General features: G+C 44.2%; 1 protein-coding gene across 1 annotated transcript in view; it reads right to left on the reverse strand.

The window, feature by feature from the left end:
• Positions 1–735: 735 nt before the first annotated feature.
• The window catches only part of CCNH (cyclin H), a 42,757-nt gene continuing 15,743 nt past the window's right edge, over positions 736–27,749 (reverse strand). The window contains exons 4-9 of the mRNA XM_082243899.1: positions 27,523–27,733; positions 23,417–23,580; positions 20,072–20,142; positions 18,944–19,055; positions 2,320–2,380; positions 736–904 (exon numbers count right to left, since the gene is read on the reverse strand). Coding sequence (XP_082100025.1) covers positions 866–904; positions 2,320–2,380; positions 18,944–19,055; positions 20,072–20,142; positions 23,417–23,580; positions 27,523–27,733 — 658 coding nt within the window. The 3' untranslated portion in view covers positions 736–865. The remainder of the gene's footprint in view (positions 905–2,319; positions 2,381–18,943; positions 19,056–20,071; positions 20,143–23,416; positions 23,581–27,522; positions 27,734–27,749) is intronic.

Here is a 27,749-nt window from a genome sequence, read left to right on the forward strand (position 1 = left end):
GTCTGCAATGGAGAGGAGAGCCGCTGGATTACACAGAGCGGGGAACTCCCGCTTACCCGACGACCGCTGTCATATGAAGTCCTGCCTCCTGGACCGGCTCCTATGATAGACGTCACCAATGTTCTGTCTATCTTAAGAGCCAGTCCAGGAGGCGGGGCTTCGTATGACAGTGGCCGCCGGGTAAGCAGGAGATCCCCCCTCTGTTTGTAATCCGGCGGTGCTCGCCCCCCCTCCTCCCCTCCCCTCTCCTCTCCTCCAAGGCGGCCTCTGTCTACAGTTAGTTGTAAACAGCTGTGGCCGTGCCCCCGACTCGACTTCCTTCCTAGCAAAAAAAATAAAAAAAATTGTCAGGGGGCAGTGGGCCGCATGCGGCCCCTAGGCCGCATGCGGCCCCTAGGCCGCAGGTTAGACATGCTTGCTTTATATAATTAAGCTAAAAATGATTCATCTGAAAGGCAAAGAGGTCCATCGCCTTAGAATACACAAAAAACTGAGGACTCCCGGAGTGGGGTAGGGTTATAGGGGAGGCACCCATGGGGCATGTCCTGAAAAGTTTGCCAGTGTCCAATCACCTGAAAATATGGGCCTATAGCGCAGACTCTTTGAATACTCAGCCTGTTTTCTGTACTAAATGATTAAGATATTCAGTTTACAAACTCAGCTCATGCAATTGCCATGGTTGGAATGAGACTAGGGAAAACAGTGATGCCCAGTACAAAGAAAAGAGGCCATGCATTAGCTATTAGAAACAAAATGTATTTTAAAGCTGTATTTAACAATATAATACCTTTTACACAAACAGTTTAAATACCTGAAACAAAAATACACATTTGTTATGTACAAAACTGTGGTACATATCCAGTAACTATAAAGAATCCACCAAATCGTCATCACTCCACTCCTCCTGAAAAAAAAAAAATAAAAGAAAAGGTGAACTGCAAATTTGTTTTTTTTTCAGCATGCTTACTTCAGTATGCGATTTCATGGGATTCTGCCACAAAGCAAGCCCCTGTGCCAGAAGGCTTTTATGGTAATGCCCATTACTTCGATCACGGACCACATTCTACCTGCAAGGCAGTGAACAAGTGACTAGTTTCATCTCTGGTGCCCAAAAACTAGTATAGAGCAATGGAAGTCCTGTTTTTTAACACATTTTCTCATTTAGTCTTTAACCCCTCCCCACCTGAATTCTGTAGGTCAACAATCATCTGCACAATACCCTGTGCTGAGAGTATGGTAATCTACTTAACATTCTGCCAGCCTGGGCTATAAGATTTTACTATATATCAATCAAGGTGTTTAAAAGACATACGTCTGATCTAGTGCAGGCAGCATGCAGGGCCTCTACAAACATTCAGAAGATGACAGAAATACACCTCCTCTACCTCCCGTCCTCTGTTGCACTGCTTGCACCAAAAGCTCTGATGTAAATAAGGGACTGCGCAATTAGGAGGCTATGTAATAGGGACAACTCAGATTTGATTGGGTGGCTGATGTTAAAAGATTCATTCCCTGCATTAAGGGAAAAGAAACGAAAAAAAAAAAAAAAACTTGTCACCCCCCCCCCCCCCCCGTGTTAAAAAGTGGAAGTACACTCCTGAATTATATTTTTACCTACAGGTAAGTTTATAATAAAGCTTTCCTGAAGGTAAAAAGAATAGCCCCTAAACGTGCACTGTTTAGGAGATATTCTGGTGAGCAGGAGCCAGTGATAGCACCGCAGCATGCGCTCTGAAGGAATGGCATACCCGCGCCGGTCCTTCAAAGCTCTGTGCCGCAGCCATGACTCTCGCATGCATGCGTGGGAGTGACGTAATCACGGCTCAGCCATTCAAGCGACCACAACCAGTGGACCCAGAAGGAAGAACAGGTGAAGCCAAATCTCTTATGTGAAGTTAGATCTTCTCCCCGCACCCACTGTCACAATTTAAAAACAGTACAGCCTTGTCATTCATTTACAGAGTTCTGTGAATGAATGAACTACAAGTACTGTCATCCACCATGGCCAACGGCTTGTAGTTCTCAATGAACTGTGGGGGTGCAGGTGAGCACGCTCGTATTTCATTGATTCTTCCTGCAATTCAGTAACTGGCTGTTTGTATCGGAGGTACGGCAGACAGTGAGGATCCTGCAATTGCGCCCATGATCTGCTGATCATGGGTGCAATGCTTTCCAGGCGCCAGTGTAAAAAATAATAAACGCACATTTTACCTGCAAATAGATGTGCATTTGTTATTTTTTATTAAATTATAAAAAGGTGAGCTCATCCTTTAACATTTCAATAACTCATAATTGTCAAAATACAAAATGTGTGCAAACCTCTTCCATTCTGGGCTTTTTGGATATATAATCATCATCTTCATAACCCTTTCTCTTCTTTCTACAATAAAAAAGGAAAGTATTTATTTTGTCAATAACGGACAATTCACTTTGGGGAAAAAGGTTTCCTACGACTTTCTCATTAAAAAGGGGGTTGATGGGGTTACTGCATATGGATTAAACTCTGCTTAGGCAGACCTAAACCTTTGCTTGTGGCAAATTCCAACTTACAAAAGCTACAAATGTAGCTTACAGGAGTCAGTAACTTAAGGCAAATTAAGCCATTTTTAGTAGCACCCATAAGATCAATAGTCACAGGTCTACAAAACCATTTGATATTTCTCAGTAACACATAACTAGTAAAGTTTGTTGAACATTATTTAGTCTGACGTGTAGCGAGTTTATAAGACACATTCTGACAATTTAAAAAAAGGAGGCCTTTGCTTTTTTTTTTTTTTTTTTTGCAGTTGGATCCACAAATCCCTGAAAGCTGAAGTTGACTTACGGACAATTCAGAAGTGTGTGTGCAGATAAAATAACACCTACAAGACAGTCAGGGCCACCTGTAGAAATCATGCCTTGCACAGCTTGCCTGAGAGGGCCCTCAACCCATGCCCCGTAGTATGAAAAAGCAGGGCAGTCAGTAAGCAATATGTATGTACGGATGTCCATGACCGGATGATGTACACTTCTCCACACTGGAACTTTGTTTTATGGGCATGAATATATACTTACAAACATGAGTGCATAATTTTATTCATTAAACCTGTTGCATAAAGTTTACACTTAGAGGCGCCTCTGTCTGTCTTTGTTTTAGCCCTGTGGAACCCCTGGCTTTTGGTTTCTGGATGGCTGCCCTACATGTTGGACTTTTTCTCCCCCTGTGCCATTAATGACTTTTAACTCTATGGACTTTTGGTTCGATATGTGATCAAGCACCTGTCAACACTGTGTATTTCTGTTTCTTGTGAGCCATTCAGTGCTGCTGGTCTTTTTTTGTACTATGGTCCTTATGTAATATATTTATGTCATTTTAGCAATTACTGGCATCCTTCATACATGTGAGCTAATTCTTATATACAATTTACATCCTGACTTTGTTAACTTTCCTATTTTTATTTAATGCACATATTCACATTTTTTCCATCTCCCCTTCCCCTTTTAATTTATTCATAATCCCTTTTTTTTTTTTTTTGGGTCATGGAATTTCTTAGAGAGATTGAAACTCACAAATATGGAGTATTAGATGATCTCTATACAACCCTGTTGCCTTGCAATTTCTCATGCAATGCGATCCTCAAAGGGAAAATTAGGCATACTCTGTGTGGCAAATTTAAACATCTTGAGAGATTAATCACCGCTGCCAATCAGCAATGGTGGGATAGATTCTTTTTACTTAAATATATCAGTACAAGGCTTTAGTCATTTTTTGGCGCTGCTCGGTGGTTCGGCATTACTAGACTGCTGTGCTGGCCTGCATTACGGCTGTGGTTACAGTCCCGGTTCCCGATTCAGTTGAGGTGTGTCTTCTGGGCTTGGTTGAGGAATTGGCCCCGGCGAGGGCCGTTCGTACGCTTGTTAGCTTGCTCCTCTTTTATGCCCGTAAGGCCTTGCTCCTACACTGGAAGAGCCCGTTGGCCCCCACCGTCCGATTTTGGAAGGGTCTAGTGAACAAGGTGACTCCGCTCTATAAGGTTACGTATCTCAGCAGAGGCTGTCCTCGTAAATTTCATAAGGTATGGAAGATATGGATTGACTCCCCGGCCTCGACCTCTGATGAGCAGCCTTAGTGGGCCTGTTGTAGTGTACCTATTTTGTGCTCATAACGCGGGGGGATGTGGGTTGAGATGTTGACTGCCTGTGTCACCTATCTGCTGCACTGTTGATGTTCGTGTTTCCTTGTTTCTCCTTCTGCTTGATTTTCCTTTGGGATCGAAGACTGCCATTGTCACATGCTAACCGTCACATTTTGAGCGGGTTTTTTTTTTTTTTGCATTTTGATGCTGTGTTGATTTAACCTCGAGGGGTTGTCCTGCCTTCTTCGGGGGCTTTCTTTTCCTGCTTATGACGACCACTGGGTGGAGCCTGGGGTGGGGGGTGGGTTTGGGTGACCTGTTGTCCCCTGTTATTTTTGTTTTTGTGTGTGGTTGCCCTGCGTGGCACTGTGCTGTGTAAGGTGTTGTCTTTTCTTGAAAACTTTTAATAAACAGAAATTTCCAAAAAAAAAAAAAATATCAGTATAAAAATCTCCCCTAGAGGACTCAGAGTAGAAAAAGAATGCCCATTTGCAGATATTGCTAAAGAATGGGCTGGTATAGCAGATTTTTGTGCATTAAAATGGATGGAAATACTTGCCACCCATAGGATACAAAAATATGAAAAGCTCGTACATGAGGTCCAAATGCTTGCCACAGACATTCTTGATCTACATGCCATTATCCCCATGTCATGGTTTACTACTCTCAAACTTAACACTAAGAGAGAAGAAGATAGTATTATCAGCAAAAAACTGGGAAAATTTAGACGTGATCTAGATGATCACAACCAAGACAGGGTAAATACATGGAAAAAGAAATTCAGGACATCTCAGGGACCATCTACTACCATGTCGTCTCATACCAACACCAACCATATCGTACCACTCATGAGCTTATCCTGGCCCACCCGTCCCCCTTCATCTTTTATGCATTCAGTTGCTGTTTCTGGATCTCATAATCCCAATTATCAATATAATAAAAATATCAAAAACACTAAACCGAATAGGCATCAGGGACATAAGGTTCTTGCTGACCTGAATTCATTTTACAATAGACGTCGACCACCTTTAACCACATCTTCTATCAATAAGGATCACTCTACACTCATTAGTAGTGACTCTAGTTCCAACATCACTGTCTCTAGAAAACCACTTGTTCCAGAGTCTGGTCCCACCAACACCATACCCCAGGATATATTCAGTTCACCCCTCCCCTGTTCAGCTAACAGCCAGACTTCATCTTCATGTGACAATGGTACATCCTTGTCACGTCCCAATGTTCCTGTGAGGTCTAATACTCCCCTCATTAGAGGTCATCTTTCCACAGAACAGTAAGCACGAAAAAGAGGATGTCGCGGAGGACGAAACCACCCCAAAAAAACTTCACAAGTCTCGCAAACTAAAGATTTACAATCTTTCCTCATATGCACTTTCAGGAGTAGAAACCTCATTACTTAGCCGAGGTTTAAAAACTTTGCTCCCACCAATAAACCTAACCCTTTTATACTTTTTAAAGATCTTAATAGGTACATCAGAAACCTTACCTTGAAAAGATATTTCCAGATGAAAGATAAAGAACCCAGTTTCTCTGTCGCTCATTGACAGACGCAGTCCTCCTTGATTCATATCAACTCGGGTTATACTGCCCTCTACAGGAGTAGGACTAGGCAGAAAAGAAAAACGTTCTGGCCACACCTTAGGGGCAGTCCCAGAGGGTATATCCTCTCTCTCTCTGCTACAGGAAGTCAGTTTTTTTCTGTCTAGTTAGGAGTAAGGACCTAAGTTCCTTGCTGGGATCTTTGGTCCTGGCAAGATTTTTTAGAAATACTTTTTTAGGCAGCTTTTCTTCTCCAGTGTTCCTGTGAGATCTTCAAGCAACTACGCTATAACTGGGCGACGGGCTGGATGTTGAGATCCAGTGGTCACCCCAGTTCAGCCTACGAGCGCGTGCAGGCCCTAGCTCCGCGCTGGGTCGGCCGCGACATAGTCCCACTGGACGGGGACTGACCCTGCGAGTTAAACGTCTCGCCTGGACGCCAATGACCAGCGGAGTCACGGCGTCCAGATTGGTCGACAGCCCCCCCACTCCGGTGGAGAGGGGTTCTGTCAGGAGTTGGCGCCCACCTGGTTCCGGTATGGTGAGTAAAATGTTCTTCCTCTCCCCTTGTCGGGTTTGTTGGTGGACGCTGGCCCCTCTCTGGGATGGATGGACGTGATCCTAACAGGTGTCATTAATCCCCCTCTTAAAAGCTTGGTTTGGGAGCTGACTATCTATAAGTCACTATATGACACTGTAAGGGAGATGACTGTAGTCAGTGGCAGACTGCTAAAAGGCATTACTGTTGAGTATAGAGGTGATAGTATCCTACCTGACACTATACAGGCCGATGCCTATGCCTGGATACAGCATCCGCAGGTCGCCATCCTTCCATAAGCCGTTCACCTCCCGCAGGCCGCACAGCCTCCCGCAGGCCGCACAGGCCAAGGACACACCTCCCGCAGGCCGCTGCTACCTTGCACAAGCCGCCGCTATCCTCCACAGGCCGCCGCCATTTTCCCATAGATCGCACGGGGCCGCCATATTGGCGTAGCCTCGTGTCTCCAGCATGGGGGCAGCCATGTTTGAGGTGACCAAACACCTGGTGGAGTAATTGGGAGGCGCCGGAAGGCGTGTAAAGGGGCGGAGCCGCCTCCTTTACCCGGGAAAGCAAGCCAAAGACTTCCTGTCTGTAACAGACAGTGCTGGAAGCAGGTTGAATAGAAACTTCTGAGCATCAGGTGGTGAGCCTTGGGGTCTCTCTCTCTCTCTCTGTGGGGTCCAAAAGCAGGTAACACTGAGGGGCGCTGCTGCGCTGGGGGACTAAAGAAAAAAAAAAAAAAAGTTTTCTTTTGTTTTTAAAATTGCAATTTTTTATTTCTTGGCAAGTGTCCTGTATAATCATGGACCCTGCCACACATGTATCCCCACCTGATCCCCTCGAGGTGGCTGCAGGACCCTCCAGTTCCTCACAGAGTTTTGATGCATTATCAGCAGTTTTGGAGTCTTTGGTATCCTGGGTGGAGATGGCCTGTCAGGGACGGGGGTCAAGAAAGCGACCCCCACCTACCCCTATTTCATCTGATACTTCAGATTCAGATTCTGAGATGGTCATTGCAGCTGCAGGTCCCGCTGCTGGGGCTGTTGTCTCAGGTAATGTCTCCTCAGATAGTGAGGAGGATGTTTCTACCTCCGCCATAGCACGAGAAGATGCGTTGGTGGACGCACTAGTTGTGTCTGTCCGGGAAACCTTAAGACTTGAGGTTACACCGGCAGAAGTAACCGAGATGGAAATTCCTTTTGGTACTAGTAAGCCTACCAAAACGGCGAAGGTTTTTCCCTTACCCAAATGTTTTGGTAATAAAATTAAAGAGGAATGGGATCATCCGAAACGAATCCTTACTATTTCCAAACGCATTGCTAGACGATATCTGTGAGGAATCCCTCATTAAAAAATGGACGGTACCACCATTGGTGGACTCACCGATTTCCAGACTAAATAAAGCCACTGTTATCCCGTTGGAGGACGCTCCGTCCTTTAAGGATCCGGTGGATTGAAAAGTGGAAGCAGAATCCCGCACTGTTTTTTCCCTGATAGGGTCAACCTTTAGACCAGTGGTTGCCATTGGTTTAGTTTCACAAACATTGACAGAATGGGCAAAATTGCTACGCCATGACTTAAAGGGGAGAAGTATCCCCCCGGCAGCATCTGATTTGATGGAGCAAATTATACAAGGACTACAGTTCGTCTGTGACGCAGCCCTGGATGCCACTCCCTTGTTAGGGCATGCATCGATGTCAGCTGTAGTCCTCAGACGTGTGCTGTGGTTAAAGTGTTGGTCGGCGGATCAAGGTTCCAAGAAAGCTTTGGCTAATCTCCCTTTTCAGGGGGATCGCCTATTTGGGGCCACCCTAGATGAGATCATAAAGGATGTCACTGGGGGCAAGAGCACTTTTTTGCCGCAGACTGCTAAAGCTAAAGGACCTCGTAACAGGCGAGGACCTTCCTTTTCCGCTCATAAAAGGTTTGTTCGCTCCGCTGGGGCGAGCGTAAAGGGCAAAGCCCCTTCAGGAGGTTTCAAAGGGCGCTGGTCGGGTAAACAAAAGGCCGACCTGAAGATAAAACTAATACAGCCTGAAGGTGCGCCCCCACCCAGCTCAGGGGTGGGGGGGGGACGTCTTCACCGGTGTTCAAATCCAGGGCTTTCCTGAATCCCGGACTAAGGGGTTCAGGAGATCATCTGATCGGGATACAAGATCGAGTGTCGATCAATTCTACTGGTGCAATTCTTCCCTTCCAACATTCATATGCTACAGGGAGCGGTAGTTTCCGTTCCTTGAGCAGAACGTTTTCTTTACCTTTTCCAAAGGTCATTCCCAGTTCCCTCCAGGAATCGGATCCGGATGAGCGAGCGGACCAGGGAGTCTCTGGTCCGGTGACTCCGGTCTCTAAAGCTCAGCCAGGAGAAGTCATCACTTCCGATAGGAATCAAGTTTCTGATAAATGGTGTGGGAACTGAAAGCGATCAGACTTGGTCTGATTGCCTGGACCAAGCAGCTCTAGGGCAGCCTGGTTCGGATCCAGTCAGACAATGCCATGGTGGTGACTTAGGTCGGTCACCAAGGATTTCACCAGCTGTGTCTTCAATAGGGCATCCCGGAGGTAGATCTGTTGGCATGTCGGCTCAACAGGATGGCGTGGAGGTTGGTAGCTCGCGCCCGCGATCCTCTAGCGGACACAGCAGACGCGCTGAGCGCCCCGTAGGGGCAGTATCAGCTACTGTATGTTTTCCCCCCTCTCAAGTTGCTGCTGAGATTTCTCCGCAGGATAGAGGTGGAGGGAACTCCAGTTATCCTGGTAATTCCGGGCTGGCCTCGTCAAGCCGGGTACGCCGACTTGGGCAGACTAGTCGCGGACGCTCCTTGGAGACTTCCTCTCAGGGAGGATCTGCGGTCTCAAGGACCGATCTTCCATCGTGCTTTACAGTCGCTGGCTTTAACGGCCTGGCCATTGAGACCCAGGTACTGAAGGACAGGGGATTGTCAGCTTCAGTTATTCCTACTCTAATTAAAGCAAGGAAAGCGACTTCCAGCAAGGTCTATTATCGCACATGGAAGACTTATATTGCGTGGTGAGAATCATTGGGATTTCCCCCACGTACCTATTTGGTGACCCGAATCTTGGCTTTTCTGCAAAAGGGGGTTGAGCAGAAACTATCCTTGAGCACTATCAAGGGTCAGGTTTCAGCGTTCGCAATCTTCTTTCAGAAGCCTCTGGCTACTCATTCCTTGGTGCGGAATTTCATCCAGGGGGTGCGGCACTTGGCTCCGCCAGTGAGCGCGCCCTTACCGCCCTGGGATCTTAATTTGGTGTTGTCGGTTCTGCAAAAACCTCCCTTTGAAAATATTAGGGAGATTCCCTTGCTTACATTATCTCAGAAGGTGGCTTTCTTGGTGGCCATTACTTCTGCACGCAGGGTGTCAGAACTGGCCGCATTATCGGGTCATTCCCCATATTTGGTGATTCATAGGGATAAGGTAGTTCTTCATCCGAAGCCATCCTTTCTTCCTAAGGTGGTTTCAGACTTTCATCTGAATGAAGATATTGTGCTACCTTCCTTGTGTCCTAAGCCTAGTCATCCTCGGGAATGTGCGTTGCATTCCTTGGATGTGGTTCGGGCAATCAGGAACTACGGAATCGTTCCGTAAAACGGATTCACTTTTTGTGATCACGGATGGCCCCAGAAAGGGGTTGCCTGCATCTGACGCGACTATCTCCAAATGGATTAGACAGACGGTGGTACAGGCTTATTCTATTAAGGGTCGGAATCCTCCGTTCCCTGTTAAGGTGCACTCCACTCGAGCGCTCAGTACTTCCTGGGCCTGCCGCCATCAGGCGTCAGTGGTCCAGGTGTGCAAGGCGGCTACCTGGTCGTCGGTGCATACCTTTACAAAATTTTATAAAGTTGATGTGATGGCCGCAAGGTTTTGCAGGCCGCAATTTGAGGAGACCGGTGATCTACCTCGAGGGTTTTTTTCCATTGGAATTTCAGTTGAGTCTCATCTTTTGATTGATGAGCCTTTAAAACTTCTAGTTGGCACCGGTTGGGCCTTCTAGATTGGATTTTGATTTCCATTATCCCACCCCTCATTTGTGGCACTGCTTTGGGACGTCCCGAGTTGATATGAAACAAGGAGGACTGCGTCTGTCAATGAGCGACAGAGAAAAATGGATTTTTCTAAGATCTTACCGTAAAATCCTTTTCTCTTGAGCTCATTGACAGACGCAGTACCCGCCCCTCTATTTTTGAGTTGGGTTGGGTTAAATTCTCTAAACACTGCTTTGTGACATAACTGACTTCCTGTAGCAGAGAGAGAGAGGATATACCCTCTGGGACTGCCCCTAAGGTGTGGCCAGAATGTTATTCTTTTCTGCCTAGTCCTACTCCTGTAGAAGGCAGTATAACCCGAGTTGATATGAATCAAGGAGGACTGCGTCTGTCAATGAGCTTAAGAGAAAAGGATTTTACGGTAAGATCTTACAAAAATCCATTTATTGCCACCGTAGGTTCACCTCCCATTCCTTCCTCTCCTATTTTTGAATATGAAGGCGACCTTATAGATATTCTAGACTCGAATCACTGAGTCTGTTTACCCAACATCTAGTGACCTCCCCACCAGTAGTACACTCCTCCCTTAGACCAAAATCAACATTTTTTCCAGCACATGCGAAAAGCCCGTATTTAGAAAGTTTTTATAGGGTTGTTATTGCAGAATTTGAAAAATTATGTAAACACCCCACATCCATCAAACCCCATAGACATAATCTATCTCAACAAGAACATCAAGCACTTCTTAAACTTACCAAAAATGTTAACCTTGTCGTCAAATCTGCCGATAAAGGTGGCGGCATTGTATTACAAGACCGCACCGAGTATGTGGCAGAAGCCAACAGATTGTCAGATCCCACTATATACAAAAAACTGTTTAAAGATCCCATTACGGAGTTCTTAGAAGCTGACAAATTAATCAAGTCTACACTTGATAATGGTATTATCAGCCAATATATTGATCAGTACCTTCAACCATTAGTACATCAACCTCAGTCTTACATCAGAGACAGTCAGCATCTGTTAGAACTTCTTGCCCCCTATTCTTGGGAGACTTCGTATACTTGGCTCTCCCTGGACGTGAATTCCCTATACACCTCTATCCCCCATGAGTTTGGACTGAGGGCGTTGGAGTTCTCTCTCGCCCAGGATCCGCTGACCAATGCTAGACAGTCAGCCTTCATTTTAGAGGCCACGGCCTTCTGTTTGACTCCTAATTATTAATTTGAATTTGACAGACAATTCTACCTACAACTTCAGGGAACCGCGATGGGTGCGAATTTTGCGACCTCATATGCTAACCTGGCAATGGGGTACTGGGAACACAATTACATATGGAAATGTAATCCTTTTTTGGCCAATATCGTGTTTTTGGCAGGTACATAGACGACATCATTGTCATATGGAATGGATCCCTAGAACTCATTGACGATTTTGTCCATCATTGTAACCGGAACACATATGGGCTCTCTTTTACCTCAGTATCAGGTACTGATTCATTGGCTTTTTTGGATCTGGAGCTGTATCATCTTGGAGAGAAAATCTGTGCTAGAAATTATACCAAACCGACAGCTGGCAACTTCTTTCTTCATTTCGAAAGCTGTCACTTTTCAAAATGGATCATGAATATTCCCAAGGGACAATTTTGCTGACTCAAATTGTACCTTAGAGTCAGACTATATTTACCAAGGTACTGTCATGAAAAACAAATTTTTAGACAAAGCATATCCACTACCTTTGGTCAATGAAGCTTTTGAGATGTATAAAAGGTAAAAAAACACCAAAAAAGAGTCAACCTACGTCAGATCAGACCCTTAGATTTACCACCACTTTCAACATAAAAAAAAATGGAAAAAATTCTGGCCAGACACTGGAACATCTTAAAGGAAGACCCTAATCTTAAAACCATAATACTGGAAAGACCCAGGGTGAGTTATCGAAAGGCCTTAAATTTGAAAAATAAAGTGGCTACTAGTAAAATCAAATCTATCACTCCGACTACTTCTGTACCGATTTTCATTCCCCTTAACCCCCTTAGCGGTAACCCCGAGCGAGACTCGGGTGGTTTTTTCATGCTACTATCGGTATCCCCGAGTCATGCTCGGGGTAGATGTGCAGAGCTTGCAGCGGGGTTCCTTACCTTCTCCTGGCGATCCAGCGATGATCTCCCATTGCTGTGATCGCCGCCGAGATCCCCGTCGCTCGTCCGTCGCTCTGATGACTTCCTGGATCCGTTCCCTGCAGCAGCAATGGTGCATGGGAGCGGACCTGGGAGGGAAATTCAAAAGTTGCACCAACACAAACACATAAAAAGGAGGTGATACAGTGTAATCTGAGAGGATTACACTGTATCACCTTAGTATCAGGCACAGTGCCCTTTCAGTGCCCCTTGCCATTGTCATTTGTGACAAATAAAACCGTTTGAAAATGGCATCAAAAAGAGCTGTCCTACAAATGCGCTTTTGGATCAGCTGAGCGACTGCGACAGCTGCAGCGACACGGAGCTGCTCGCAGAACAGAGCGTCAGTGAGTCGTGGGGAGATTTGTCATCTGACACGATCCAGAAAGTGACAACGCCGATGATCCCGCACCTGACCTAAGCGATGTGTGCACTTGGTGCCCTCTAAACAGCGATGCGGACCAGGAAGCGCCCCCGAGATTCCGATTCACTGGATCTCCTGGGATGAAGGTTGATGTGGAGAGTGACAACCCTGTGGCATACCTGAAATTATTTCTTACTGAGGAGGTAATTTTAAAAAATCGTCACAGAAACCAACCCCAACCATGAGCAGCAATCCGCTACGCTGCGTGCCAGATTTTCCAGATCCAGAAAATGGAAACCGGTCACTAAAGAGGACATCTGGCAGTTTCTGGGACTCATCATCCTTCAGGGGGTGGTGGGGAAACTGCTCCAGAAATGGTATTGGACCACCAATAAGATGCTGGCCACTCAATTTTTTGGCACAGTGATGTCCGAATATCGTTTTTCACTTATGAAAAATTTACATTTCGCCAACAACGAAGAGTTTGATGAGGCCACGCATCCTGCGCCCAAACTCACAAAAATATGGGAGGTATGCCAAATGATTGTCACCAACTTCCAGCGGACCTACGTGCCAGAAAGGGATGTCAGTGTGGACGAAAGTCTGATGGCCTACAAGGGACGCCTGAGCTGGATACAGTTTATTGCATCCAAAAGAGTGCGGTTTGGCATCAAATTTTATATGCTCTGGGAATCATCCACCGGATATATCTGGAATGCGGTCATTTACACCGGTAAAAAGGTACCAAGTTCAATCCCAGGTACAGCGGCTATGGGATGGCCACATCCTCTGTCCTTTCACCGCTGGACCCATTGCTGAACCAGGGATATTGCGTGACAACAGACAATTTTTACACCTCTCCGGAACTTTATGAGGTTTTGCTCCTAAACAAAACTGATGGGTATGGTACTGTTAGGCCAAACCGGCGTGACATGCCATCAATGTTTAGCAGGAAAAAACTAAAAAAAAGGAGAGATGGTTGCCTTTCAAAAGGGTAAAATGATGGCAATGAGGTGGCGAGACAAAAAGGACGTGTGTCTCATGAGTACCGTGCACAGCACCTCCACTGCCATGGTCCGCACAAAACACGGAACAGATGTGCTGAAGCCGCAATCCACTATAATCACACAATGGGAGGTGTCGACCAAGCCGATCAGGCAATGACATTTTACCCGGCGATGCGGAAGCAACAGAAGAAATATTACAAAAAGATTTTCAGGCATCTCCTTGAACAATGCCTTTGGAACGTCTATATCCTTTATAAAGCAAACAATAACATACCTCTTGTTCATTCTGACTTTATCTGGAAGGTGGCTGAGCAGATTTTTGTCAACCACCCGACGCCATCAGTATCTGCTAACAGACCCAGACGACGCGCTGTTGACGTTGGCAATCCAGAACGCCTGACAGGTCGTCATTTTGTAGACTTCGTACCGCCAACCGCAAGAAAGTTAGCGCCTACCAGGATGTGCGTCGTTTGCTGTTCCAAGAGAGATGGCAATGGAAGAAAAGTCAGAAAAAAAACAAGGTACTATTGTCCTGATTGCAACGTCGGACTTTGTCTAGTTCCATGCTTCAAACTGTTTCACACTCAGGATGTGTATTGAATTTCTTTGTTTGACAAATTTCATTATTTTTCATTGCATTATTGAATAAAATTATATTATTGATTAGATAATTCATGTGATTGTGTTTCAAATTTATCACTTCTGGGATGTCTACTAGAGCAGGGTTTCTCAACCTTTCTCCAGTTGGGGTGCCCTTGAAAAGTGTTTTCAGTCTTGAGGCACCCCTATCCAAGGCTTGGTTCACGTTACTGAATGTTGCGGAACACGCGCAGCATCGCATTCACAAATCGCATTCGTTCCTGACACAAAGACACATACATACACACATACATACACACACACACACACACACACACACACACACACACACAACACGTAGAAAGCCCTTTTAAAATATTTTAGCACAGTACCTTTCCTCATTCAGCCGGTTACTCACCGTAGGGGAAAGGAAAGGGCACAACACACTCCCCCCTCCTTTACTTTCACTTTGCTGAGGCTGACTGAGCTCCCTCACATTGCCGATGTACAGTTCGGCAGGGGATCGGGAGACCAGGCCCATCTGACAGTCCTTCTCTCCCATGATCCCGCAGCACCCCTGAGGACCTCTGGCGGCACACCAGTGTGCCGCGGCACACTGGTTGAGAAAGGCTGTACTAGAGTCTTGTTTTGGTCAGGTTTAACCACTTTACCACCGGAGGATTTTGCTGTCTTACGTCCTGGCCACTTTGTGCGATTCGGCGCTGTGCGACTTTAACTGACAATTGCGCAGTCGTGCGACGCCGTACCCAAACAAAATTTACGTCCTTTTTTCCCCACAAACAGAGCTTTCTTTTGATGGTATTTGATCACCTGTGCGATTTTTACTTTTTGCGCTATAAACAAAAAAATAGCGTTTATTTTGAAAAAATAACAATATTTTTAACATTTTTTTATATGAAATTCCCCCCCCCCCCAAAAAAAAAATGTAAAAATCAAATTTTTTTTACATTTTTGGCCAATTTGTTTTCTGCTATGTTTGGTAAAAAAAAAATCACAATAAGCGTATTTTGATTGGTTTGCGCAAAAGTTATTGCGTTTACTAACTAAGGGAAAGATTTTTGTCATTTTTGGTGTTTTTTTTTTTTTTAACGAGTAATGGCGAGGATCTGCGATTTTTTTTTTGCGGGACTGCGACATTGCGGCAGACAGATCGGACCCTTGACTGACATTTTTGACACTTTTGGTGGTACCAGTGACATTACTGCAGTAATCAGTGCTATATATATGCACTGTTACTGTAAAAATGACACTGGCAGGGAAGGGGTTAATTTTATTGGAGAGGGAGGGGTTAATGTATGCCTGGTGCTTACTGACGTGTGTGGGGGGAGGTGACTGAGTGAGTCAGGGACAGATCGCATGTTCAGCTATGCTGAACACTGCAATCTGTCACTCCCTGTCACTTAGGAGATCCGCCCGCTCTGTTTACACAGACGGGCGGACCTCCAAACTAGATTCCCCGACAATCGGGGAAGAGCGGCGGCAATCGCCGCCGCTCCTCCCCTGGCCCGTCTCCCGCTGTGACTGAAATCAGCGGGAGCGTGCCTCCGGCGGCGCGCGAGCGCCGCCTACAGGGGGAGGAGTCCAGCGACGTAGTACTACGTCGCTGGACGATAACGAACCACTTTGCAGCAGTACGCTCAATGTGAGCGGTCGGCAAGTGGTTAAGTATATACTAAGAATTGTAGGCCTACAATACATAACGCCAAATTTCCATGCAAAAAATTGTACCGCTTTTGGTACATAATTCCTGACATAATCATACCGCCAGGGAGGTTAAAGGAATGTTCCAATGTCGGAAACCTTTATGCAAAATGTGTTCGTTTGTCAAACATGGCCAAATCTCCTTTCAAACAAAAGGAAAACGTTTTCATCTGGGTGAATTTTTTACGGCTCATCAGATTTTGTTATATATGGCCTGTCCTGTCCATGTGGGCTGGTCCATGTGGGCCGCACCATTCGTCCAATTTGCCAACGTTTTGGAGAAAATAGACGTTCTATAGAACTTGGCAAAGACAAGCGGAGTGTTCCTCGACACTTTGCTGAGGCTCACCAGGGATCTACTATAGGTCTAACTGTATGGGTTATTGAACAGATAACAAAAACCCTTACAGCAGCTGAACGTTTTAAGAAACTATGTGCCAGGGAGACATATTGGATTTACTCCCTGGATTCTCTTTCGCCTGGTGGCCTCAATGAGGGTATCGAGATTGCCACCATATGATGAATAACTACAGGCTATATTTGTTTCAGACATACATGACTGTATATAGATTCACATGCCTATATGGATGCATATTGATATACAGGAGGGGATTGCCACACTATTTTAATCCTATTTATAATGAATCTATTAATTTTCTTCATAAAATCTCTGACGTTTAACATTATTATCTTTATTTATGAATATATTTATCAATTTCCGACATTCATTAGCAATATCTCTCATTTAAAATACATACACGTATATGTATACATTTCTTATATATATTTTTGTATAAAAAAAAAAAAAAAAAATTATATATATATTTTGTTTTCTTTCTCTCATATTATTTCTAATTTCTTAAATGTACACTGTGTCACTTGCTATAATACTTGCCGTGAAGAAGGAGCGCGGCTGCCCTGCCCCAGGCAGCAAGCACGCTCGAAAACGCGTCGCATGCAGATGACATCATCCAGGTTCGACTATCCACCAAGCCTCGTTGTCAAGAAAATACACCAAGCCTACTTCCTGGTTCTAACTTTGCCGTACAAGCCGGCCACGGCGAAAGGATTTCGGCTCCAGCAGGACGGATGTCCATGACTGGATGATGTACACTTCTTCACACTGGAACTTTGTCTTATGGGCATGAATATATACTTACTAACGAGTGGATAATTTTATTCATTAAATCTGTTGCATAAAGTCTACACTTAGAGGCGCCTCAGTAAGCAATATGCAACAGCAGGGCAGTATGCAGAAACCGGGCAGACAGTAAGCAATATGAAGTAGAAAGGCAGTCAGTGAGCAGTATGTAGTGGCAATGTAGATTGGTATGTATAGTGGCAGGGCAGTGAGAGACCAGTATGTACTGGCAGTGTAGATAAGTATGTGCGGTGGTAGGGCAGTCAGTGATCAGTATGCAGTGACATGGCAGTCAGAAAACAGTATGTAGTGGTATGGTGTTCAGCGACAAGTATGTAATGGCAGGGCAGATAGCAGTATGAGGTGGTAGAGCAGTCAGTGAGCATTATACAGCGGTACGGTGGTCAGGGAGCAGTATGTAGTGCCAGGGCAGCAAGTCATTCACTTACCAATTTGCTGGAAATGGACAAACTGCATGGCTACTATCTCTGCTTCCCCTCCCTCACCTTCATCTCTAGATCAGCCAGAATGAAGCCATTTGTGCAAAGAGAGGAGAAAGTGGCCATACCCCTTGCCCCACCACCTCTGGCTGCCCCAGGAGAAGCTGCTGAGCGCTGCCTGGCTTCCTCCTACTTTGCATGGGGCACCGGGGAGGGTAAAATGACTATGGAAAGGGGAGCGCTACAGGCAGCCCCTGGCAGACCCATCCGCTGAGCAGAAGAGGCCAGGGGCCTGCTACAGGAGGAAGCAAAGTACACAGCTATCAGCAGCCCTGGACACAGCACAGTTAAACCATGAAGGACAATAACAGGGATCACATTGGAACTAGTTTAGTGCACTGTTCAGTACACATTAATTGATAGGACTATAATTTGTCTGCGTTTATATAATATAAATTCCTGATTTCAAATTTGCCTTTAGCAGAACTAGAATAGCAAAAATTAGGAATAAACTATACAGCGCACCATTGTTCACTAACACCCCGTTTTCTAATGAATGTAAACCAAAACTTAGGGGTCCATTTAAATAAAATTGGCTGTGTTAATGCTTATAACCGGTCACAAAAAAAGCTGTAATTTGTGGAATAATTTTACTTCCCATGATCTTTAGCTTCATCTAGTGGTCATAATACTGCATTTTCCAGATTGAGGTAATTCCGGAAAATACTTCATTATGGGCAACAGGTGGAGCAGACGATCATAGCAAGTAAATATATTACAAAAATTATGGTATTATTTGAGACAGCTGTGCATTCATTTTTTTAAAACAGACCCTCTCTATTAATATAATATAAAAGGCAGATTGTCTAGGTGTCCTAGAATATGAATCCCTTTGGATTGTAACAGAGCCACCACTGGAACCAAGACCTTTTTAAAAATTCAGGGAGCCATGGCTGGGCTGAAAGGGAGAGCCACAACCTAAAAAAAATATTATACTCTATTCTGGGCTGCTGGAGTGAGAGGGTCCCTCTTTAGATAGCTATACTGCTGCCTGGCAGCATTAACACTTTGGCTGGGTCCTCACAGTATCCTATAGACGTCAGCACCAATGACACCAAGATGAGGGACTGCCAGATTTCTATCCCAGAAAAGACCCTCCTGCTGTGGACTCCAGTATGGAAAAAAAATAAAAATTATTTTGCTTTCTTGTGGGGAGGGTCATTTTGACCGGTAAAAGGTTTTCAATAGGACGCCTGGTGAATTTATGTACAGATACTTTTGCTACTTACGTGTTAACCAAAGAAGAAACTTCACTACTGTGGCACTTTTCCAATTTCTTCTGTATTAAAGTGACATCTTCAGGTCTAGCAAACTCATATTTTGATACCAGTATCTTTAGACCTATGTGATAAATTGGGAAAAATATACCATTAAAGTGCAAGTAACTAACATTACAGCACACATTTACTAGGGGTATATACCAATCCTAATTCACTACAGTGGAACCACTGCTCAAAATCATTTAACCAGGAGGTGCACACCAGGATCACAAGATCCATAGTTCATGCATACCTAGGCCAGCCAAAGACGGAGCAAATTTCTTTCCTGCAACTACAGGTTGCAGGAAAGAAATTTGCTCAATTCCATAACAAAGAGTCCCGCAAAGCCATTGTGTTCTCCTGGTAGGAGGGTTGGGGGGGGGGGGGGAGAGGGGTAGCTGTCAACACAGTGATTATTGCTAGCGGCTATAACAGCCACTAGCAATGATCACATGTAAAATCCAGCAGACTGGTTGTACCCAAGTTGATTGATCAATCAACTTGGGTACATTCAGCATGCCCATACATGGTTCGAATCTCGGCCAGTTCCTGCTGAACCGCCCAAGACTCGAACAGTCTACAGAAACCAGAAATAGCAGGTCCTGGTGTTCAACTGCGATTCCAGGAAGATCACTTTCATTAATAAAACTATTACAGATAGAAAATGTTTTAGGCTAAATTTTGCTTTTGCCTAAAACAAGAGGGCAAACAAGTCTTTATATTCCTAATAAATGATGAAGGCAGAAGTAGCCCATAACAATGTGCTTTCTGCTTGAGAAATCATATGAATCTGAAGTGAATACAGTCATTGGGGAACAAAACAACCGTTAGGTTGCATTGAACTATATACACAATAGTCTTGTAGCTGGAGAACTACAGTACAGCAAAATAAATGTAAAATGTTAGAAGAACTAAGCAAAATTGAGTTGAAATGGGTGCCAAACAACCACCAAATCCCTGAGTATACAGAATTTTATTGTTCAACGTACAGCATATCATAATGATTCTACTACAATGAACACAACATTGCTTGAAAAGTTTGAATGAACTATAAAAACAAGTTCCAACGTATTTTTACCACATATCCCAAAGACATACGTTTCATTCCATCCTGTAGATGAGCCATTGTTTCCCGGCTGTCTTTTAGAGAAAGACACTCCAATAAATAACTGAAATACAAAATATTACTTTTACTAAAGTAGTATTCTGAACAACGTCTCCTAATAAGTTAGTTTGCTTGTGGCAGCTTCTCTTAATCATCAAAGCATAGCCAAGCATGTTGAAACCATAAAACTTCCGCCAACCTTCACTTCTTGCCGCCCGCCCACCCTTACACAATGTACTGTAGGCGAGCAGCCGCTGTAGGGAAAGCGACGTACCCAAATGTCGCTGCCTACTTCTGGGTTTAGGCACCCCACTTGGCTCCCAGTGTGATTGTACACAGGGGGAGCCTGTCAGCTAGTCCTGGCCAATGATTCACGGCCGGGTCCTGCTGATCGGCTGTATGCAATTACAGCCCAGAGCGCTTGTGCTGGTAAACACAGAGCTATGTAGAAAGGGAACGAGCAGTCAGTTTCTCACCCATGTGAAACAGATCAGTTATTAAAAAGCAGCACACTTTACACATTGTTAGGCACATATTTAACCCCTTGCTTGCCCTAGAGGTTAACCCCTTCCCAGGCAGTGTCATTAGTATAGTAGTATCACTGATCACTGTATTAAAGAATATGTAAACACACTGTAATAAAAGCAGTTTAATACAGGAAATATTACATATTACCATATTCAAATTTAGTTTGGCAAAAAATAAAATGTTTAGTACTTTTTTGTGATGTCTGATTCTGCAATCACGTGACTGCTCAGTCTTTCTTGGCTCCCTCCTCCTAGCAGTGGGAGCGTCTGATTAGTATGGGCAGGCAGCGTCTGACAACACACAGAGGAGGGACATACAGTCCTGGTGTGTGTGCATTGCCGTCCCCGACACATTAGTTACTATGCTGCACTGACTCTAGCTGACTGTCTGGGCAGTCTGTAGCCTTCTCTACTTGCAATCTCATACTGCTGACTGCTGTATTCAGGTCCCGGCAACCGCTCTTCACCTCACACTGACTCCATGCCTGAGGCTGGCCTGGTGGGAGCCCAGACTGAAGTTTCCTCTCTCATACCACCATAGGACTCAGTGGATGTGCAGAACCAGGGATCTTTCCTCTCTTTCTTCCAGTGACTACAGGAGCTGGGACGAGCTCCATCCCTTGCTGACACTCTTGCAGCGGACACGGTATCACCCATACTACTCCCTGCAGTGATTGAGCCTGAGCGGGATACTAAAACTGTGGGTCACTGGGAGTCTGGCATGTTAGCTGTCAGCCACCTGCAGAGGGAAAATCCTTCCTATGTGTGAATGTTCCCTGATGTATTTTGTGCTGTGCAGGCTGGAGAATATTCACAGCTTCTCACTGTGAATTAGACAAACTTAAGAGGAAAGAAAAATACTTTTATTTGTTTGGCTGCATCCTGACTGCCCAAAGAGAGGAGTGTGTAAGCAGGGGTCGTCACATACAGAGAAGTGTATTCCCCTTCTGTTTACACTAAACTTAGGGCAGTGAATCAACAGGTTGTTGCACTGTAAGGTTGAGAGGGGCTGCCAGCACTTTAATGGCTGGCTAGTAGAAGATTAGAGAGCTGCAGGCTGCCCAGCATCTTGACTGGTATATCAGGAACGGTAATGCATACCGACTTTGTGAATCCAAGCTGTCAGGTTGAAGGGGGATGTGGCAGCTCTGAGTAAAGGGAGATGCAGAACAATGCACAGCACAGAGTGGGGCTGGGCGGGGGTGTGGAACCCGACTACAGGTGACACAAGCACGCTGGACATCTGTACAGTGTTCTGTATGTCTTCCCAGGGATCTCAGGAACGCAAACTGACCACACTGGGATGGATCTGCTTCCATGCCTGTGTGGTCAGTTTAAAAAAGGAACCACAGGGAACCAGCAGGATCACCAGATATTTAGCAGTAATCAAGCAAATAAATAACCTTTAGCTACATGTACTCACAAGTTTGTGACTAACCAAACACACATGGATTTCTTTGCTTTTTAGATGATTTTTATATGTGCTTTAATGTCACGATTATGTCAGTGGCAGTTAGTAAATTCCTACCAGTGTCAGATTATATCATTATAATCATAATAATTATATTATTTAAAGAAATAAAATCAATTCCAGTATATATATATCAGTTTTTAGGCGCTATGACTTTCACACAAACCAATCAATAAACACTTATTGGGATTTTTCTTTATTTTTTTTTTTTTTTTTTACCAAACACATGTAGCAGTATACATTTTGGCCAAAATTTATGAAGAAATTAGATTTTTTTAAAATATTTATTGGATAGGTTTTATAGCAGAAAATAAAAACGTTTTTTTCTTCAACATGTTCGGTCTTTTTTCATTTATATTTCAAAAATAAAAAAACACAGTGGTGATTAAATGCTACCAAATGAAAGCTCTATTTGTGTGAAAAAAAAAAATGATATATAATTTTTTTTGGGTACAGCACTGCATGACTGTGCAATCACCTGTTAAAGTAGCACAGTGCTGAATAGCAAAAAATGGCCTGGTCATGAAGGGGGTTAAATCTTCCAGAGCTGAAGTGGTTAATGCAACAGGAGCCTCTCATTTTATGTAAGTAGAAATAAATAGCATTGGAGGGCACAGACCATTTGATTTTTGGTGGCATGCCATCTCAACATCTGTTTTAGAGGAGACCTGTGATGAGAATTACATAGGCCTGCTATCAAGGTTACCCCATGACTTCCATACTTAAGGCAGCTCAGGTATTTTGGATTCTTCAGCTGTATACCTGTTTTAGTTTAGGTCAAAGACTTAAAAGTAGAACTAAAACTTTTTTTTTTTTTTATTCTGGGTAAAGGAGGATTATAACTTGCCAGTTTTTTTTTTTCTGCCAGCTGTGTCCCTTTGAGGAGATTTCCCTTCAGAACCCATCCCATACCAAAAAAAGGGAGAGAGGAAATCTCTGCAAATTAAGTGAACCCCTTGGGACTCCCAGGTCCCCATTGGAAGTTTTCTTCTCTAATAATTTGTGGAGAGAACCCAAAATTTGGGATTTTTTTTTACTTTTACATTTGATGAAATTAGTAAACAGGACAAATGGAGAGGGTGAATCAAATGGAGCCACTGACACTAAAATAAATCCAATAGGTGTTCTTATCCCTCTCCACTCTGTGCAAAGCTATAAAAAAGTTGTGTTTATTTTAAACTTTAAATCATGTCGAAGCCTGAGGTCCAACTAGACAGCCAGCAACCAGATTTTACAGAAAGAACATGACTAGTCTTCCTTGGCAAAGATTTATTTTTAATATCCCAAGCCATGCTGCATTTCTAAATGTCATTACACTGTGTCTATTTGTGACAACATACCTCTCCATATTAAGACCTTCTCTGCAAGCACTAGATAAGACAGCAGTAAGAGCAATAATGGATGGTGTAAACAGCAAGCAAGCATCAGTCAGAGCAACTCGATTCAAGAAGTCATCGGCCATTTTCCGCAACTTCTCGGGATTACCTAGCAAAGGATATCGCGTCTAAAAGGAAAAAGTACATCTTATTTCTATTATACATTCAACACTTGTAATGGACTAGAATGCCTTCATATTCTTTAGGTCATAGCTGCCAACTATTACATTTTGATTTATTGGTTGGGTTTATTTCACTACAAATCTTAAGTCTTTCCATAAGGCTACGTTCACATGTGGGCGTAGCGGATCGCAGGCAGAATCACCGCGATTCTGCCCGCGATCTGGAAATCAATGCAAATCGCGTGACGCATGTGCGTTGCCCGCGATTTGCAATGGCACCCCAAATGCTGTGCGATGTTGACGCTATTTCCGCCTGCCGAATCGCGGTAACATCGCGCAAACAAAATCGCGGGACGCATGACGCCCCAAAGAAGCTCTTGTACCTTTTTTGGGCGCCATGCGTCCCGCGATTTTGTTTGCGCAATGTTACCCCGATTCGGCAGGCGGAAATAGCGTCAACATCGCACAGCGTTTGGGGTGCCATTGCAAATCACGGGCAACGCACATACGGATCGCGGACAGAATGTGAACGTAGCCTTAACGCATTTCACACTGTACGGTTATCAAATCCTGCTTTCAAGTAATATTGTTTCAACAAAAAGAATCACATGACCCCTTTGAAAACACATCCCTACATCCAGTTCCTATTTGTATACATGTAACTAAGCATATGTCTATGCCAACAATATACCCTCACCAGACACTTTATTAGGTACACCTTGTTAGTTGCAATATTTTATGTCACACTGTATTTGCGCAGCGGCTTTTACAAAAGCACATTTTTTGGAAAAAAACCACTTTTTTGAATAAAAACACCAAAAAAAAAAAAAAAGAACAGTAAAGTTAGCCCAATTTTTTCATATAAATGTGAAAGCTGATGTTACGCCGAGTAAAAAGATACCCAACATGCCATGTTTTAAAATTGCGCATGCTCGTGGAATGGCAACACCATTCACCTCTCGCCGCCTATAAAAGTAATCCCATGGCGAATCCGCCGCCGGAACCACTTTTATTAGATGCCAAATCGCGCACAATTTAAAATGATACCAGGGCTATGGCAGCAAGCTGCTGCCATACCCCCGGTATTTAACATCAAAATATTGACATGTATATACTGTGGGCACTCCGGAAGCGGTTAAACGATGCTCAATTGGTACTAAGGGGCCCAAAGTGTGCCAAGAAAAGGGGTTCCCCCACCACTAGCCTGAACCGTTGATATAAGGCAGGATGGATTTATGCTTTCATGATGTTCACGCCAAATTCTGACCCTACCATCTGAATGTCGCAGCTGAAATCGAGACTCATCAAACCAGGCAACGTTTTTCCAATCTTGAGCCTGTGTGAATTGTAGCCTCAGATTCCTGTTCTTAGATGACAGGAGTGGCACCCAGTGTGGTCTTCTGCTGCTGTAGCCCATCCACTTCAAGAATCAATGTGTTGTTCGTTCAGAGAAGGTATTCTGAATTCCTTGGTTGTAATGACTGTTTGAGTTACTGTTGCCTTTCTTACATCAGTGTGCCCAACCAGTGTGTCCATTCTCCTGTGACATCATCAAGGCCTTTTCCTCCTCAAAACAGCTGCTCACTGGATATTTTCTCTTTTTCAGACCATTCTCTGTAAACCCTAGAGATTGTGGTGTGTGAAAATCCCAATAGATCAGTAGTTTAAGATACTCAGACCAGCCCATGCCCTTCTCCATTCTGATGCTCAGTTTGAACTTCAGCAAGTCCTCTTCACCAGGTCTAGATGCCTAAATGCAAATGCTGCCATGTGATTGGCTGATTAGCAATTTGTGTTACCAAGCAATTGAACATGTGTACCAAATAAAGTGGCCGGTATGTGTATATCACAGGACATTAGAAAAATGAACCACTTGACCACCAGGCCTTTTCTGGCACTTTTTTTTTTTTTGTTTTATACAAAATACATGTAACAGTCAAGTCAGTATTTTTTTGCTAAAAAAAATTATTCGATCCCTCAAACATTTTTCTGAAAGCAGTGGCCCTAGAGCATGCAATGGTGGGTGTTTTTTTTTGTTTGGGGTTTTAATGCAAAATAATAAAAATAATGTTATAATAATAATACATAACCCAATCTTTTGGTAAAATATATAAAAAGATAATGTTATGCAGAGTACATAGATACCAAACATGTCACACTGTAAAAGCCTTTACAGGTTACAACTGTAGATTTAAACAGGAGGTCTGATGCTAGAATTACTGCCAATGATCTGACGTTCGCGATGATACTCCACGTGTGTGGGATGATTGCTGTTTGCGCGCCTGCAGGACAGACGCATGCGAACATAGGGGAACTCAATATTGAACCCTACGGACTAAGACGCCATTAAAGTTCATGTGTGTGTGAAGCCAGGTGTCCCAATACTTTTGGTAATATATTGTGTGTATATACACTGCTCAAAAAAATGTAAGGAACACTTTGAAAACACATCAGATCTAAATGGGGAAAAATATAATGCTGGATATCTATACGGATATGGACTGGGTAATGTGTTAGGAATGAAAGGATGCCGCATCGTTTGATGGAAATGAAAACTATCAACCAACAGAGGACTGGATTAAAAGACATCCCTGAAAATCAAAGTGAAAAAATGATGCAGCAGGCTGGTCCATTTTCCAGAAATTTCATTGCAGCAACTCAAAATAGTAGTTTGAATGGCCCCCACATGCTTGTATGCATGCCTGACATTGTTGGGGCATGTGCCTAATGAGGACATATAGTGTCTTGGGGTATTTCGTCCCAGATCTGGGCTAGGGCATCACTGAGCTCCTGAACAGACTGAGGTGCAACCTGGCAGCGTCGGATGGACCGAAACAGAATAATGTCCCATAAGTGTTCTATTGGATTTAGGTCAGACGAGCGTGGGGAGATTGATATCAAATCTTCATCCTCCAGAAAATGGCTGCATATTCTTGCCACATGAGGCCAGGTATTGTTGTGCACCCAGGAGGAACCCAGGACCCACTGCACCAGCTTAGGGTCTGACAATGGGTCAAAGGAATTAATCCTGATACCTAAAGGCAGCCAGGGTGCCATTGGCTAGCCTGTAGAGGTCTGTGCGTCCCTCCATGGATATGCCTCCCCAGACCATCACTGACCCACCACCAAACCGGTCATGCTGAACGATATTACATGCAGCATAATGTTCTCGATGGCTTCTCCAGACCCTTTCACGTATGTTACATGTGCTCTGGCAGACCGGACCATTCTGGTGTTCAATGGCAAATGCCAATCGCGCTCCACGGTGCCAGGCAGTGAGCACAGGCATCAGAGGACATCAGGCCCTCGGGTCATCCTCGTGAAGTTGGTTTCTGATTGTTTAGTCAGAGACATTCACACCAGTGGCCTGCCTGAGGTCATTTTGTAGGACTCTGGCATTGCTCATCCTGTTCCTCCTCGGACAAAGTAGCAGATACTGGTCCTGCTAATGGGTTAAGAACCTTCTACGTCCCTGTCCAGCTCTCCTAGAGTAACTGCCTGTATCCCGGAAACTCCTCTATGTTCTTGAGACTGTGCTGGGAGACACAAGAAACCTTCTGGCAATGGCACGTATGGATGTGCCATCCTGGGGAGTTGGACTACCTGTACAACCTCTATAGAGTCCAGGTTTCGCCTCACACTACCAGTAGTGACACTGACCCCAGCCAAATGCAAAACTAGTAAAAAAAAAAAACAGTCAGAAAAGAAGAGTAAAAAAAAAAAAATATGTCAGTGGCCTCCACCTGTAAAACCATTCCTGTTTTGGAGGTCGTCTCATTGTTGCCCATCTAATGCAGCTGTTAATGTCATTAACACAAAGCAGCTGAAACTGAAGAACAACCCCCTCTGCTACCGATCTCAAGATCTATTTTTCTTTCACTCTGGTTCATATTTATAAAACTTACAACATACCAGTTTAAGACAGAGGAATATTGCTCTCCATAATACCTTTAAATCAATTAAATACCCTTCAAAAGGTCGGTAAGGGTTGTGCACTATTAGGTGGAAGTTCAGCTGTTGGATGAGCAGCAGTTCATATTCCAGAATCTGTTCTAGAATCTTCTCCTGGGCTGCAGGGTTTTCTGGGAGGTTACCAACAAACTGGACACTGGACACATTAAATTCATCTACTTTACAAGCTAAGAATGCACACGTTAGCCTTAAAGATAAAAAAA

The sequence above is a fragment of the Pelophylax lessonae genome, assembly GCF_965119305.1.
Source record: "Pelophylax lessonae genome assembly, chromosome: 1".
Taxonomy (NCBI): domain Eukaryota; kingdom Metazoa; phylum Chordata; class Amphibia; order Anura; family Ranidae; genus Pelophylax; species Pelophylax lessonae.